This window comes from Bombus pyrosoma, linkage group LG12, assembly GCF_014825855.1.
Source record: "Bombus pyrosoma isolate SC7728 linkage group LG12, ASM1482585v1, whole genome shotgun sequence".
NCBI classification, from domain to species: domain Eukaryota; kingdom Metazoa; phylum Arthropoda; class Insecta; order Hymenoptera; family Apidae; genus Bombus; species Bombus pyrosoma.
In genome coordinates this window covers 11,332,310-11,346,886 of record NC_057781.1, presented here as the reverse complement: position 1 = coordinate 11,346,886, position 14,577 = coordinate 11,332,310, and the positions used below count along the sequence as shown (strand labels likewise).

Here is a 14,577-nt window from a genome sequence, read left to right as displayed (position 1 = left end):
ACAGATCTATAAATCTTCATCTTGCGGATCCTTAACCCGTTAGACCTCGGACCCGTTAAGGATCAACTTTTCTATCGTGTTATTTTTACTTTTAATTGCGTTAAAATCCACAGGTATTTATTTCGATTTATAGATGGAAATTTTGCGAATACTAAAATTTATTATTCCTCTACTACTCATCACGATCTTACGAATGCACAGATTCGAGATATAAGATATAAGATATATGTGATTTCGTTATAGTTATGGATTAATTACATATTTTGAAATATGGTAGAAAAGTACGATAATACACCGTGCTTATTGCCAAGCATACCTACGTCCGAATAATAGTGAATTCCGCGATATAAGAATTCTAAAATAGATAATCTATTACATTTTTGCTTTTAGGCTTATCTTAAATCTGCGGACGATATGTAAGACCTTTATCAAATCGATTGAACAAATATTTAACGAATTTGTGTAATATTTGGAACGATAGAAGTTCTTTAAACGACGAATAGAAACTTTGAAATATAAAAATAGGAGACATACTTCCTTCGATTTTAATGTTCAATTAATAACAATATCACAATTAATAACTTTTTAATACATACCTAATAAGTATTGAGGTTTCTATATGAATCAACCGATTCATCGTTCACTGGATATGTAACTGGATATATATTTTAAATTAGTACCTACCTTTATAATGTTCATTTAGGCAATTGATTGCAAGCGCAACTTAATAATAAAATTAGTAACCAAATAAATGAATAATTAAATATATAACTGTCCAGTAGAAATGGAAATATTCTTAAATCGTTAACCTGCTAAGGATCGATGCAACATTTCATTTGCGATATTTCTTCCATCGATAGGCGTTATCAAATTTTGTTTTTTCATGAGATTAAAAGAAGAATTGAAATAGATGTTTGTAATGTTAAAGCAGATTGTCGTTTGGACCTTGGTGGGTTAACGTTGCCAAAAAAATAACGGGCATCAAATTTACCTGAAAACGACATTTGCCAAACGGAGTTTAAAGGAGTTTTTTCAACTCACGTCAAATACCATGCGACAAACAAATGTTCTATCCGACGTTCTCCGATTGTTTAATTCCACATACGTTAGTTGTTTCATCTAACCGTTGTTTTCAAAATGTGGAAAATCGTAATTCTCGAAACGTAATCCTAAAACGATGAAACGAGGCTCGTAAAAATGACACATTGGATCAGCCATCGATAAGCGGGTGTGCGGTAGCCAATAATTTTTCTTCATAAAGACAGAAACTAGCTATAGCCAGTCGATAACCGCTGTTTTAACGACGTTACCACGTCAATGTATCACACGGAGTGGTCACTCGGGGGGCGAACTCGTGGTGAGAAAACGAATAGAACGAAGGAAACGCCGTGCCGGAGCAGCCGTCGCCGGAGGTTCGTTTTCCACGGGCTTCTGGCCGTGGCTGGGTAGAGGAGATGCGGCGATACCATAAAAAAATAGGAAAAACCACCGCCACCGCAGAAAACTTTCGACTTGGAAAGCAATTCCCTTCTCGCCGGCCCGCGAGCATTTCGCTGCCAGAGAAATGTAGGTGGGAAAACGCTCCTGTTCCTTTTATACGAAAAGAAAAAGGACCGACCAACTTTTTATTACGTCAGAAAATTTACTGTTTGCCTTGTCGCTCCTAATCGATGCGTACTGAAACTACCACGAACGTTTCTTCCTCGTAGTACGGTCGTTACGCGTCAATTCTTCGCTCTTCGGCAAAATTTCTTTGTGCTTTCGTGATTTTGTTATTTTTATCGTTCGAAAGATTTACAATTTTGTTAGTCGATGTTGCGCGCGTATTTCCAGAAATTTGCAATTTTTATTACGTCTTGTTCCAATGTCGTACATGGATCGACTTGAACTTGAAGGGAATTGCGTCAAGTACAACAGCATTGGGTTTTCACGTTGGACCGCTGTTCTATAGCGTTTCAACGTAAAATATAAGTCTCGCGAGTGTCGTAGGATTGAAATCTTGCATTAATTTTCGCGTCATAAAAATTCGCTACATTTGTTTCCTTTTAATTCCCTGCGCGTCTTATTGCCAACTGTATCACGAACTTCGCATAGAACGTTAGTTCCAAGCTTCGCGAAACGGAGAAATAGATTCTTTAACAAAATGCGAATAAGAGAAGCGATCTGTAATTCGTATACTTTGTCCAACGGAACCGGCAACGTTAATTCATGCGCGACTACTCTCGTCACGATGGGCGAACGAAAAATGAAAAGATCCGAATGAAACGATCAACGAAGAAAAAAAAAAAGAGACCAAGCAAAAGGAAAACCTCCGCGAATCCCATAAAACGGCGCGCGGATTCAGCAGCCCTTTAGCGGGAAAGCTTCCTCTATACCCGTAATACGATCGAGTCTTCCAATCATCGGCTTTGGCTACCTCTAAACGAAAAAGACGTCTGAACGCGAGCACACGCGCGTCAGCTCGACAGGAATCTTAAGGTACGGGGTCTCTTTGAACGCGGCAAAGCCGCCGATACATCGTCCTTCGGCAACAAAGATACGAACCTTCGTCCTCATTTTCCTGCCGACTCTTCCACCCCTGCACGTGAATACTACGCGCCCTCTAACCAGCCGCCATTTTCTTTCCACCCTCGTCTCCATCCGACTGCTATTCGCCATGAGCCACCGTTTCCTATGGTTACCAGTTACCCGAGGGATGCTTGACAACCTCATTGGAGCTTTCTGCTCCTTGTCAAAGTGCGACTCTCTCCTGTCCTCGTCTTCTTAGTCAAAATTTTGTTTGACTCCGTTTCGCCTGTTTTCTCCCGCGTGTTTCCTTTCGCCTGTTTTATTATCGAGATGTTTGCCTGTTTCCACTATTATAACGAAGATTACCGATTTCCCCAACTTTTGCAAGATTTTTCTAGCTGTTGCAATTTCGTAACAGGAATCGACAAGGTTTGTCCCTTTCATACATCGGGATAAACGCGTTAAATAACTCGACCGTGTTAATATTATGGGCGAAATACTAGAGTGTTCGAGTCTGAAAACGATTGGTTTGAAAAATATTTAATTATTATTCCTACCGTGAGTCTCCAATTTTTATATTTGGTGTATTTTTTTTAGTTTGGTGTTTAAACAATTCTATGTGCAAGCTGGTAAGCATTCTTTTTCTTAGTTCGTTCAATGGAAAAATAGCAAAGTACAAAATAAGGAAATACTATTGGAAATATTGGATACCAATGGAAAGTACGCAACAGTTTTCATTTTCTTCTACGTACAAAGAATCTAATCGACACGTGCCTGTGAAAAATTCTTCACGATACAGAGAATTATTCGCGGTGTCACGATTATCGGTGTCGTAAGATTGGTATAACGGGTGGAGAAGAATATAGTAACGAACGGTTAGCTAGATGGAAAGGTTTAATCGATGGCTATAACGTGCAGAAGAATAACTGGCGTGTAGTTTAGGTCCTGTTGTTTGGGCCTCAGTTTAGATTTAGGTTTAGATTTAAGCACATTCGCTATCGTGCTGAAGCAATACCGTATTGATTGTGGGGTGGCCGAGCCTCCGAACACATTACATGATTAAACCGCCCCAATGGCATAGCAACCGGCCTTGCAGCACTTACCTTATTAAAATATCCACCACCCTCACCGCGCTCTTTTAACAAAACCTTTACGCGGACCTGCCAACTATTCCAACACCTACCTTTTGTTATCAAGAAGCATTCGAGCGAGTCGATCGTTTCAAACTTCTGTTTGGCCAATGTCTGCCGAAAAATGATAATTTACTTATTTTTTGTTAGATTTGTACGCGTTTTATATTTCTTGCTCGATGTTTAACGTTCGAATTCAGATAGAAATGGTAAAGAAGTGGTAAATTTCATTTTATGGAATGCCGGAGAATTCGCAAAGTAAGAAAATCGATATATCCAACCAACGTTACGTTCGAAGGAATTTCGCAACTTCTAATATTACTACAAGGTTACGTATATTTTAATTTGCTTTACCGCTACCAATATTAAGTCTAACCCGTTTAATCTTACTGATAGAAGGTAAACTCCGATTTAAATTTACTTCCCACGAAGAATTTAGAATTACAGATCTCGACTAGTAGCTAGTTGGCGAGATACCTCTCTACGAATACCTAAATTGTATCAAATATAACCGCCGTGTTAAATTCCGAACTCTACGTGCGTATAAAAGTGAAATAAGCGGCTAATTAGATGTCATCTAAGGATGTTGGATGGGTCATCGAGTATCGTCCGTAAGTACGGTGCAGAAATAACCAAATCGATTCTATCGAAGCGTGAAAATTATTATTATTTCCGAGAAATTCGCAAAAATATTTTGCTTTTGAATCTAACGAGTCTGCCTGCTATAAGCGAATTAAAGGAACGAACGAAGACTAATAACGCGAAGATAACCGAAAATCCATTTTTACACAGCTTAATACGTTTAGACACGCAAATTACAAATTGAGCACGATTAAGAATAGAAAATTGTTATTCATAAACGTGGCGATGAAACGAAGGAATCTTTGAACAGGTGTTTTCATAATTCAAGAATTTTCGACCTTTTCGGCTTGTTTCGCTCACCGAAATCGACCGCATAAATAATACACACGATGCCTTGCTTTGCGGAACAAGTGTAAAAGATGCGCGAAAGGAACTGTAAAAAGTAACTACGAGCCTAAAGAACAGTTTTTTCTGCGCTAACTAAAAACTTATTTGATACAAATCAAAAGGAGTATCGTACCCGCGAAGATATCGCGCAACATTCATTACGAAAATTCATTAAAATCACCAAGTTGCTTAAGCGGGTATTCTAATCTAGAGGCATAAGAAATTAACCGAGACAAAAATATTTTTCAAACGGCCGCCATTTTGTGAAACAAATTTGTTTTGACTTTTTCAAGGTTCGTGCTATAGCGGCTTCTATACTAATTAAGAATCCGTTCGGCTTTTCTGTTTCAGATGACCAGAAGGGCTGAAATCATGCACGCCAGGACACCCTTTTCTTTTTAGACCCCCCCCCCATTTTGCCAGCTCATAACTTTGTGAATTTTGAAATATTTTGAAATCTTAAAATATCAATAAACAAATGATAAAAACATGGATGGTAAAAATGTTTCTCGTTTCGTTTGTACAGAGCTTCAAAAACTCATGCCCCCCTTAGAGGAACCGAATAATTCTGATTCCTATAGGACGAAAAATATGATATTGTATTAGTAACGATTTTATACTTTGCGTTTCCTAGTTTTCTAACGAAAGGTGAAAAAAATGTAAAAGAGTATGGCAAAGTACGTGAATCCCTTGCGCAGAGTAATTTGTTAAACGCGAAAGGCCACCGCCATTTCGATACATTAATGCAGAGGATCGTTTATCTTCCCCGAAGACAGGCATGAAAAAACAAATGAGACATAAAACATTAATGTCTCTGCTCGTCTTTACAATTTCAAGACACATAGATAAATCTACTTGTCAGAAATTACTGTCAGACTTTAAAAAGAAAGTATTTTTCATCTTTTTCATATACCTATCTTATTTTAATTTAGTTAAAAGTTACAGCTTCGCGAGACCGTTATTGGCAATTATACTGATTTACGTAACTATTTTTATATTACTTTGATACATACGTTTTATTCCATTTTACATTTCGATAAATAAAATTGGTCGACAAATTTTCTTCGCTCTCCATCAAAATATAGAAACTTATGATAAATTTAAAATAAATTTCACTATTTGAACTGAAATTTTAAATTAAATTTCCACGTATAATCGGAAGCTTTAGAACACGTTTCTCAAGGTATATAGCAAACTGTACAGTAAACTGTAAACCTTGGCCTGCCTAGATGTCCAAATTGTAGAGATTACACGTAGAACATATCGATAACATGACGGAAGATATTCCATCGTGAATTAGCAACATTCTGTAAAATCGTACGTTCCAACAGATGGATCGCGTTACTTTTTGAAAATAGAAATATTTTGTCGAATAGAAAGAAAAAAAAGATATATATTTTCTCACGATGTAATTAATTTCTTTCGCGCGTCTACGTACACAGTGCAGCAATAACGTAAAGTTTTTAAGAATTACGGGGCAGCAAGTACAAAATATGTCGCGTACAGAAAAGGTATGTCGATGATAAATCGCGCCATTGATCGCAGATTTTGAGTTTAAATTTAATCTTCGTTTATGGACATTTCTACTGGAATATTTCATAAAGTCTTTGTGTTAAACTAATAACATCGATAAAAATAAATTAACGCGAACTCAGATAAAAGGAATTATATAAAGCAATATATAGAAATGGTCAGTTTTTCTCGTTAACTTCTATCTAACATCTACATCGATGGATAATATTTTAAATATTTAAATTCATTAATACAGCCATAAATAGTGAAATCGCGTAAGTAGATACTACCGTTGCTGTTGTCAACAACTCAGAAATAGTGAATTTGTAATCGTTTGTATGGTTTAATTAAATAGATTAATAGTAAATCTTTTAATTTCTCTTAATCATCGTTACAGTGATAAAATGTACATATACAAAATATATCTTTCTTCGCAGACAGTACGGCAACGTAATAAACTATTTTTCGACTACAATCGCATATGTTACCATTATTTTATATCACTTTTAAAATTGCATTAAGCATGTTTTTTTCAATCGAATCGAAACTATCGACGCTTCTGCAAAATATCAGTTTTCCGACGTAGATTAAATGTTTCGGCGTTGGTGTCTCCTATTAATAAAAACGAGATATTTCCAGATCGATAGAAAGGTGGCCCAAATGTAATAATCATTCACTCTTGAGCTGAACATTAATCTTATCGATCATCCGGATCGACCATTCTTATCGAGAACTCGCTACTGTTCGCGTAATGTGGCACAAAAATTTTAACCTGACCCGATATTATAAGAACTTGCGATAGCGACTGAACTATCATTGCTAGACTCCTTATCTACGAACGTCTCTATAAAACTATGAAGGTAATTGCGACTTATTTTTTTTCAACGACCGCCTAACATTTCCGACTTTAGCAAAAATTAAATTGGCCGCTGATAAAATTGAATTCGACTTCCTTTTGAATTTGAATTTGTCGGAAATTTCAACGCGTTACACTCTGTTACATACAATATTTCATGGATATTCAGATATATTTTTTTATACAGATAATATAATCTTCGTGTCAACAATGTTAATGTCTGCAACGAATTGCATCACATATTCCTTCTTCAAATTGTGGCCAGCGTTCAAGACAAGTTCTACGCATTACTACGCAACCTACCGACAACGATAACCGTTACCTAACACGAAAATTTCGACGAACTCTTAAGAAATGATAAAACCGTTCGTGACAGATACAAGCAACGTGCGAAATATGAAGTTCACGAATTGCCGATTACCAGGAAAACCGAAATAAAATGAAAAGAAATTCCGAAAAGATTAAGATCGATAGCTGGATTTGATTTGCGTGTAACGATACCTATTGCGATTAGGAAATTATTTTCGTATAAATGCGATTAACATTAAGAATTACAACTTGTTTATGCCAAATATTACGAGCTCGAGCCCCTAGTTTCGAACATAAAACAATCGTACATCGCGAACGTATCTTAAACGTTTATTTCTTACAGATTAGTTTTACATTTATAATACTTGTCGCGGTATAAGAATGTCAAAGTTCTAATATTCTAACAAAGTATTGATCGATATTCCATTTTGTGTGTTGGCGGCCGATCGTATTGTCGATAAACGAACCAGAGTATTTAAAACGATAATCAAAAAGTGTTTAAGTAAGTAGCTTGATTCTACATCCACTTCAAATACTCGCACTTCCAATTACTCAACAAAATGCTCTATGAGTTCTTTCATAAGGTAAGTATAACAACGATTAATATCAACAAACATCGCAATTTCTCTATTTCTCGCGTAACGTTTCTACCAAATGGGCAAATCATAACGCACCTCCATAAGCATAAACAGAATCATCGACTTTAGTCGGTGCACCTAGCAGGAAAATTTATCGTGTAAACTCTTGAACGAACAAAAGCATCTCTGAAACGTCCGAGGACCACGTGACCAGCTTGATCCGACCCCGTGTTCCCTCCATAAATAAAATATTTCTCGACCCAACAAATTCGCCTCGATGTTCGAGACTATGGGTCTGACGACGAGCGTCGCGCAAAAACATAGCAAATTTAAAGAATCCTTACCTTCCAAGTTCTTGTTCCTGGCGAGGAGAGCCAACAGGACGTCCTGGTTTGGCGCAGCCTCGGCCAAATCGGCAGCGTCCTGGTGCGAGGGTGGCAACGAGGGGCCCAAGGACGGCATGGTGGTGGTCGGTGGACGCGGCATCATCACCGGCGCCGAGCCCAACGGCGGCAACGCCAATCCCCCGGGTGTATGATGGAGCGGATTGTGCGGCGGCGGACCGCTACTCGGTAGCGTCGGCAGCGTCGCGACCGGTTGCACCGCCGCCGACATGGACAGATCGACGCCACCCAACAATACCGGACGACACCCTCCAGAAGCAGGTCCGCTGCTCACCGCCGGGAGGATTCCGCCACCCCCCGGCAGTGGTGCGTACGGCAAGTACAGCTCCAGTATAAACCAGGAAGCGGCTGTCACGGGAACACTGATCGACGCCGGATGTTCTTCGTTCTAACGAGATCGGCTCAATTTCGTCCTAAATCTTTTCCCTTCGGCATCGATCGACACCAGATTTCTACGTATAACACTCTTGCGTTATCGTCGTAGGGCGATCGTTTGATCTCGTTGGACGCGAAACTCCTTCGTTAAAAGCGTTACTTACGATTCGGTTTGCAGAAGGGCGCGGTAATTTCGTCGTGAAATTGGTTCGTGGAAAATCGTACGAGTTCGTCGACTGCTTTCATTCGCGAGATTCACTATCACGAGAGTCTTTATCTCGAAGATCGAGTCCTCCAGATTAACGTTTTCACTAATCAAACTGTTACACGAGACGAAATTCTATATCGCGATCGTGCGTTCACTGGACCTACAGACAGCTGCACTCGATCGAAGACACTGGTGCCGTTGCGCGCGGATCGATGGTTCGCGCGAAATCAACACTCACTTTCGTCGCTCGTTGAAGCCGTTCGTCGCTTCCGGATATTACTCGAGAAGCCGACTGATCGGTTTTAATAACCGTTCCAAGCGAACGATCGGTTTTCAATGTTTTTATCGTTTGATCGTTCGATCGTCCAAAGTTCCGTTGTAATCTCGTTGGCGTTGTCGCGGAGCAGACGTCGATGGCGATCGATCGTCGAGAGGCTCTTTATTTCTGTCACCTTCCGATGACTTTGCCTGTTTAGGGGAGAACGCTCGAGGTTCGCTCGACGGCTCAACTATCGCGTATCACGTGCATAAGCAACGCCTACGCGGTTTTGTAGATCATCGAAGCGCCAACCGTTGGTAGATGTTTACGAGCGCAGTTACCAGGAGGCTGATGTGGAACGGTTTGTTTGTAAATAGCTTCGACCGCGCTTCTTGCGAGAAGAAAAACCTTGATTTGTCATTAATAAAGCGGGATAGTCACGAGGTGCGCGCGTGTCTCGCGTATTTGCGCTGCGTTCTCGTTGATCGATCGAACGCCAGCTAAAATAGCGTTTGTATTTGTTTAACAATCGCGTTATCCTTTTGCGAAGATACGTGAGTGTAACAATTATTATTTTTCCAACTCTTCGCAGCGACGAGGAGAAGATTATATTATTCGAATTGACTCGTCGACACTGGATGATTAAAAGAAACGACGATACCAGAGTGATGGAACTGCGGTCGTCGTCGAGACGCGATAGTTAAATCGTTTCGTGGAAAACTGTCACTTCAAAGTGGCGAAGCACGACACCGCGGCGGATGATCGGCATCACTGAAATTCTCCGACAGAATTTTTGCGCTTCCCTGCGGTTCGATCGGATCACGTGAATCGAGATCGAAATCGAGAATCGAAAGGACGGGAAGAGGGAGCACCTCGAGACGAGGTCCGAGCGGACTTGAAACCAACCGCGTACTCGTTGCGTCCCTCTCGCAATCTGAAACCCAGAGCGACGGTCCACGTCTTATCAGGCTGTTCACTGGTCTCGGTTTATCTCGACCATAACCTTGGCTATGCTACTCCGATCGTGACACTTTTTCTTTATAAAATCGCGTCCGCGATTAGACTAATTCTTGTCTCGTTTTTCTTTTCGCCTTATAGATTTTCTTTTAAAACGATATCAGCAGCTCGTCGCTCTCCTCCAGTGACACCGCGATTATCTTTAACTGCTCCGTGATTCTCTATCCAATAGGCCTTTCATGAATCACGCTCGATAATTTCATAGTCGGTTATGTTACAAAGTGCATCGAAAAACTTCCGCGATTGCATTATAATTGACACGAGACGTGTAACGCCAAAACATCGATACGGAAACGATAAACGGTATCCCCAATAACTTGGACCAGAAAACCCCAAGGTTTTCCCGATTTATTTTAAATACGTCTCTTACGTCTCGCTTCGATTCTACTTTTCTTTGTGATCGATATATTTCGTCGAATACATCGAACGTTCAACCAGTAAAACGATAATACAACTGCACCTCTAAAGGCGATGGCCTTTCTTATTCCTCGCGTTCCAGTCCTAATACGAGTTTCGGCAAGGTGCAGTCGAAATGAACGAGTCTCCTTGTCCTTTGCTTTCGTACCGGTTGGCGAAAGCTTGACGGCGATGACGACGACGACGACGACGCCGACGACGACGACAACGACGACGACGACGACAACGACGATCAACGAAGAAGATTACAACAACGACGACCGGTAGGAAGATAGGACGAAGAAGATCATCGATAGGAAAGGCTTTGTTAGTAGTTCTATCCTCTAATCTGTTGGACGCGGCGCGCGCGTCTATCTCGGCTGTTCGTCTTTGATCAGCGGCGGGCGGTCGTGAGGTTTTTACACGCGTGTCGATGGAAATCGTGGCCGGGACCGATGTAAATCCCGAATGCCAATAGAGAGAAAAACCCAATGAATCACGTAGCAGCGATACTTTGGGACGATTCGGCCGGCGCTGCTCGTCGCGGGTCTTCTTTTCGTCCGGCGATTCCAAGCCGAATACGAGTCGCGCCGCGGCGACCGGTAAGAAACGGCGAATTCCACGGCCGTTGAATCGCGATTTTCGTCCTGCCACGCTCTGTTTTTGTTTTTTCCCCGGTATCGGCTGCACCAAACTCGTCTCGAGTTCGTCATCGGTCCGCAAACGTCCGCTCCATTCACCCAACGATGATTATCCCCCGCTCTGTCCACTGCCAATGACTTTCTTTCCCGGGTCTCTGAGTTTCGTACGACTTTTCTTGGGAATCCACCGAATTCCGTTCGGCGACCGATCTTCCACGTCGATGGGCCCGTCCTGCTCGAATTAATCTCTCCGTTGTCCTTTTATGATCTCCTGCGGAGACACTGACCGTAAAAGGTGCACCGATCGGTTCACTTTCGGAGGTAAATGAAGAACGCGGCTTACGATACCGTGCAACCTTCCACGTCGATGTTTTGGTAACGTCCTGCATTTAATTCGTCGCTTTCGTCTTTTCTTTCCTCACTGTGTCCACTATGATTGATCGTCGACCGATTCGACGAGCGATCACCGATGCTTTACAAATCTCATCCACATCTGCGTGTGCGATTGAAAAATAAACGACAACCGGCGGTAGTGAATTTCTTCGCGAATGTTAACGATCGTCTTTTAGTTAGGCCTGATCCACCGAAAAATGTACACTGCCGCGAGATCTCGGAATGTGCGATTTGATTAGCGGGTACCGCGGCACTATGGAGCCGGTTTCGCGGGGTTCTTGGCTTCAACCTCGAGGATCAGAGAGCTGGAGGGACCTGGAGGGAACTTGGAGGGACGCATAGAAAGGTGGAGGTGGTTCTGAACGTTCTCTAAAACTGTGCGTGCATCGCCCTGTCGGAGGAGAGGTTTCCACCCTACCATCGACGGCCGCCACCGAACCGTCTCGCACTAGCTGCTACCTAAAAGGGGGAAATTCTGGTGGGGTATCGATGTTGGCACGCTTGCGCCGCAACCTGTCTCCCTCGTGCGAGAAACCGCGCGGGGGACACTGCCGCGTCCTAGTACAAGATTTCGGAATGATTTGCGGTAGATGCGGCCGAATCCAATGGAAAATCGAACGTGAAAACGCTGTAAAGTCTTGCTTTTCGATCAGCCTGTTTACATGCTCGCCAAGTTTCCGTTTCAGAAGGACGCGTGTTTCCCTAAAAAAGTTTGTATCGTTTTTTAGAAAGATTTGCGTTTGCCAACCACGCTCGTAACATAACGTACAGAGGACACCAAAAGTATATGAATATCGTGCAATATTTATTATAACATTTACGTATCGATCGATTAGGTTCAATTGTATCGAATTTCGTGTCGTTTAGTAGTTTCTTCGTACGACTACAACAATTTGATACTCGCATCTTAGTTTTATTTTCAAGCGGCCTCGAAAAACTCGATCAAACTCGATCAAACTCGATACGATACAAAATATTTTAAGCGCCTGCAGTATACGAATTAAGGCGGGATTAATATCCACGATTTATGGAAGTAGAACGATCCGAGCAGAAGTTCCGATTTCTAAAAATACGTAATCTAATTTAGAAATAGTAACTCGTCTAAATAAGAGTATAATCGAATTTGACGGAACGCTGCCATCCAAAGTTTCGACGACTTTTCAAAATTCATTAAGTTTCATACTGTTCCCACATCCGCGAGTATTCGTTTTTACTATATCGATAGACAGATGATCCAGGTCTATGGATATCTTAACCCAATCACAAGAATGGAATTTTCCGCTCATAAGCTAAAATAAATCGAAAAATCGAATCAAGTTTCATCGTAAGTATGAAAATGTCTATTCGTTATTTTTATCCGCTTCCAAGATTCAGTAGTTTCATGAATGATATTCAAGGAGCGTAGCCTCTCGCACGGAGCCTTCTTATTTCTCATTTACGAGGAGGAATTTTCATCAATGAAGTAAACTACGATAATGGTCTTGAATAAGTGACGAGTTCGGTTCTTTCATGAACAAAAGATGTCCTTCCGCTCTGTCGAGCAGAAAATCTCCAAACGTCTTTCGCTGGAAAGCGAAAGAAATAAATGGCAGACGAAAAGGAGCAACGAAAATGTGGAAAGGAAAGCTTTGCGACAATTCACGAATGTCAGAAGATTCGAAAGTAGCAAGACAGAATAGTAGCGTGCTAATCAAGACCGATGGTCAATAATGGCGGCCACGGGTTGGTCTGATTCAAGTCCAACCTATCCTTCGGGTGTTGGGCATGTACGGGGTGGTTTAAGCCGGAACTTCGCCCCTCTAGAATCGCTACAGCCTGATTCTAGTTGTGGCTCGAGAGCGAGACATATTTTTATCGTACCTAGGTGAATCACGGACCTTTTGTCTATGCGTTATTATCGTATAAGTATCGTACACTATGCACGCTACCATCGCCACTAGCGATGGAAACAAGTGCTCGATTCTGCCGTAGGAAGCGATAAATCGTTTCACGTAGTCGTTGGTTATGATTTTTCTTGTCTCGTTCTCTCTGACCGGATGAGAAGTCTACGGATTCGAGATAAGATTCGTCGTTGACGTCGAACCAACGAATTTAGCCAAAAACAAAAACAAAAACGCTACTATACCCAACAGGCGACTGAACCATCTAAAACGTTGAGCGTGTCTTCGTGTTTATCGCAATCGTCGTAAACTCGTTTTACGCGTTACGTGTAGACAATGTCGAAACGACACCGAGAACGTTAAGTCGGCGGATTTGCTTGAAAAGCGAGCGCAGGGTGCATTGAATGCCCATCGCTAGCGTTGGCGCTGATGCGCGCGCGCATAGCGACTTACATGCACATGTTCCTGAATAGACACATATCCAGAGGGTAGCGTCGACCCGTCGGATCACCCGTTGGATGCACTCAACGAAATTAAACCTACGTTCCTCGACCTCGGGCCAACGTCGCAGTCACGTCCAGCCGAGATATCGGCAACGTTAGCTTTTACCACGTTTTGCGCGCGCCACTTCAAACTTATTTCCGCGAAATTTCGCGGCCACGAATCTTAACAGAGCGCCTACTCTTGTACGTATCTTGACGCTAATCCGCAGTCGACCCTATTTTAAATTAACGTCCATCCTTACCTGGACGATACTTAAAGTACCTTTCTTATTTGGGTCCGCTTGTTTGAAAAGAAAGATTTGAAATTAGGTTCTAATCAGACAGATACGTTTCATGTATTAGAAATTATACCTATGGAAGGTTGAATGTCTCCGAGGGAAAGTGGTATAAGGAGGAATATCCTTAACATGGGAGAATCGTTGATAAAGCAAAGCATTAATAGGAAATTAAACATCAAAGCTTGTTATCGCGTATGAAACTTTGGAAATTTTGTAAAAAATCCTGTAAATATCTCTGTACCTCGTTTTTGCGAAAGATGCACTTCCCGCGTGTCTTCGCACATTCCAACGTCGAAAAATGTCATCACAATAAAGAATCGTTCCATTGCAAATAAACGAAATTCTTCTTTGTTAAAAATCC

General features: G+C 41.5%; 1 protein-coding gene across 5 annotated transcripts in view; it reads right to left on the bottom strand.

Annotated features, from left to right (window-relative positions):
* Positions 1–11,898, bottom strand: part of LOC122573361 (LIM/homeobox protein Lhx4) — a 71,720-nt gene extending 59,822 nt beyond the window's left edge. For all 5 annotated transcript variants that reach the window (XR_006318721.1, XR_006318720.1, XM_043739604.1 and 2 more), the window contains exon 1: positions 8,207–11,898. Coding sequence is in view for 3 of the 5 variants with exons in the window: in XM_043739604.1 (XP_043595539.1) it covers positions 8,207–8,477 (271 nt within the window). In the remaining 2 variants the exon portion in view is untranslated. The remainder of the gene's footprint in view (positions 1–8,206) is intronic.
* Between the last annotated feature and the right edge of the window lie 2,679 nt (positions 11,899–14,577).